The 2837-nt window shown below is 38.1% G+C and overlaps 1 protein-coding gene across 1 annotated transcript; it reads right to left on the bottom strand.

Moving 5' to 3' along the window:
• Positions 1 to 1468: 1468 nt before the first annotated feature.
• Positions 1469 to 2125, bottom strand: LOC122049275 (protein RALF-like 33). Its single transcript, XM_042610681.1, has one exon. The coding sequence runs from the start codon at positions 2046 to 2048 to the stop codon at positions 1692 to 1694; it is 357 nt and encodes a 118-aa protein (XP_042466615.1). The 5' UTR covers positions 2049 to 2125; the 3' UTR covers positions 1469 to 1691.
• Positions 2126 to 2837: the final 712 nt, after the last annotated feature.

Below are 2837 nucleotides of genomic sequence, written 5' to 3'. Positions count from 1 at the left end.
CATCACCTTGGCAGTCCCTCTAGGACAGCCCCATACTTCCTAGAAGGGGATAAATTATGAGAAACTTTGCCCAACAATAATAGCACATGCAAAGAGTGAGGCAACTAGCAAGGCACTCTGTACTCGTTAGGAATCGACCCCAAGCTCATGAGGACAACGTTCTTCATCACATTATTATTATTATTTGGTAATTCAGATATCCAACTCTTCGAACCGACTAATCCTAGAGGTGATCGGTCCGGCCACACAAAAATTTTCCACTTGTCACCAAGATAAATCGGGAAGAATTAATGGAGGCCCATCTAAATGATCAACATTCTTAGACTCGTTTCTCATGGGAGGGAAAATTCTCTATAATACGTCATATCTAAGAATTGAACCTTAAATTTTTGGAAAACCTAACCATTACACCATTATCAGGTGGTTTCTTCATCATGTTGATTCTATAACGGGTACTTGTTCTCTAAACTAGAAATCAGTATCGAAGTGGCATACTTCGTACGCTAACCCTCCAGCTGGCTCTAGCTGGTTTTACATTTATAATTGTATTTTTTTCAAGAACTAGACATAATAATAGGAAACGCTAACCTAAATCCTTGCTGTTTCAACAAGTTGTCCTATTTTTCTTTCTTCTGAAAGAAACTGGCTGAAGCAAGTTTGCCTCCAGGAGCAATGAATCCAATGAACCTCCATGATATAAGAATTTGCCTCAATAAAGCCAAGATTTTATTTTCTTCACAGAAACAAAAAATAAATCAAGACTGTATTTACAAATTTCAAAGAAGCTAAAAAAATATATAAAAAAAGATTAATAATATAGCTTCAAGAAAAAGTCAACACCTAATTGTAAAAATTTGAACAAGAGCAACACAAGGAAAGACAATTATATGTATTCCACGTCTGTAGCACCCAACGAACTATGCAAATATTTCACAAAGACTAGAAAAGTATTTGTGCCCTCTCCCTTAGGGAACCTACAGGTCCTACTACTACCTAAGATTGACACCTAACACTAAATTGTTAACTTTACCAATTTTGCAAGCTTGAAGTAGATCTTTGGTTCTATGAAACAATTGCTCGACATCTCTAATCTCTATATCATCATAATGCACTGGAAAAATCTCCAAGTAAATTGTAAGTCTCTAGTTCTCTCTAATCAATCAGGAAAGACGTATTTGTCACAATAATTGATGCTAGAACATTAAAATGCTCTTCACTCACCTCATAATTTCTGGTTTTACTTTGGTTTTAGTGGCTGAAGACATCTTTGATACACCCATCTTTGCATCCATACCAAAAATAAAGAGCTTTCAAAGTACAAACAGTTGAATCTTTGCCAAGAAAAAGATTGACTTTACTAATTGATACTTCATCTTTCTAGCATATGAACGCAAATATCAATGTAAAACCTAATTGCAGAAACATTTTTTTTTTATTTGCGTACAGATCTAGATATAGAAGCAGTAAGTGGGCAAACTATCAAGCATCAAATTTCCAAGGAAATTAGTTTTTCTTTACACGAATCGTATATTACCTGTTTACAACACCAATCGAACAACAGCATTATCATCAATTACAGCAACAATTATTGAAAACAACGACAGAACAACCAAAACCACATACCAAATTCCTCTTTTTTCATCATTAAAATGGTATTTCCCCACACCGGAGCACAGATCTGCAGGATCCATCTAGCTTCGGCACTGGGTGATGGCGGAGCAGCTGCGGGAGTAGGGGTTAGCCTGGGCGCCCGGGCGGCAGTTATAGTAGGACGCGCCGCGGCGAGAGCATGGGGTGGTGTCGCGCCTGAGGGCGCCGTAGCTGATGTAGTTCGAAGTGGCCAGGATCCGGCGGCTGACTTCCGATCCGAGGTCGAACTCCTCGCCAGCGAGGCACTCCGCAATGCTGCCGCGGCAGCCGGAAAGCGACGGGATCCAACCAAGTGGCAGATCCCCGACTGCGCCGCTGGCGGCGGCCTGGGACAGGGCGGAGGCGGGGCCGAGGACGAGGGCAGCGACAAGGAGGGAGATCGGCAGCAGCTTCGCCATTATTTGACCTCTTTGGCGCACAAGAAAGAGGAAGGAATTAAAGGACACGCTTTGGGGGAAGACGGGTGGTGTGTTTATTATAAGGGGAGGAGAGTGAGAAGAAAGCTTTAAATTGGTTCGAGTTTATTTATTTATTTTCTATTTTGTTTTATTCTTTTGGATTAATTAAATGCCACAATTTGGGTTTGTTTTGACTTTTCTTCGTAATTAGCGTTTACTAGAGAAGGAAGATAGTTCCATTATAGTGAAGGTAAATGCAACTGTCTCTGTCTTAATTGATTATTTTAGTGATGCGGCTGTGCGAAGGTTAAATCATGAAGTGCTATAATATAAAATTTTTAAATCGGAATTTGAAATATTCAAACGTGCCCTCATTTTTATTTTATTTATATATACTAATAACTAATAATCATCTACAATTTATTTTCCTATATTAATCTATTGACGGATTGATAGAAAAATAAGGATAAATGAATCATTTTTATTTTTTTTACCACATTGAATATTTCAATGATAAAACTTTATTTTTCTGGTTTATTGCGATTAATACATTTGACTAGATAATTCCATACGGATGTTTGACAAACAATACAAAAATCAAAAGCCTTTTTTTTCCCAAATCATCGACGTCCTATTTGATTTTTTATTTTTTATATCAGACGTCTCACCCACTACGTTTGTTCTCGTTATTATCTTTCCGCTAAATTTTGCATGCGTTATAACTGGCTACCAGCTGTGAAAAATTTTGTTATCTACGCATCTTACCCTACGAACCTGCATCTAATTTTT

Source organism: Zingiber officinale, chromosome 2B (genome assembly GCF_018446385.1).
Source record: "Zingiber officinale cultivar Zhangliang chromosome 2B, Zo_v1.1, whole genome shotgun sequence".
NCBI classification, from domain to species: Eukaryota; Viridiplantae; Streptophyta; class Magnoliopsida; order Zingiberales; family Zingiberaceae; genus Zingiber; species Zingiber officinale.
This window is presented reverse-complemented; position numbering and strand designations above follow the sequence as displayed.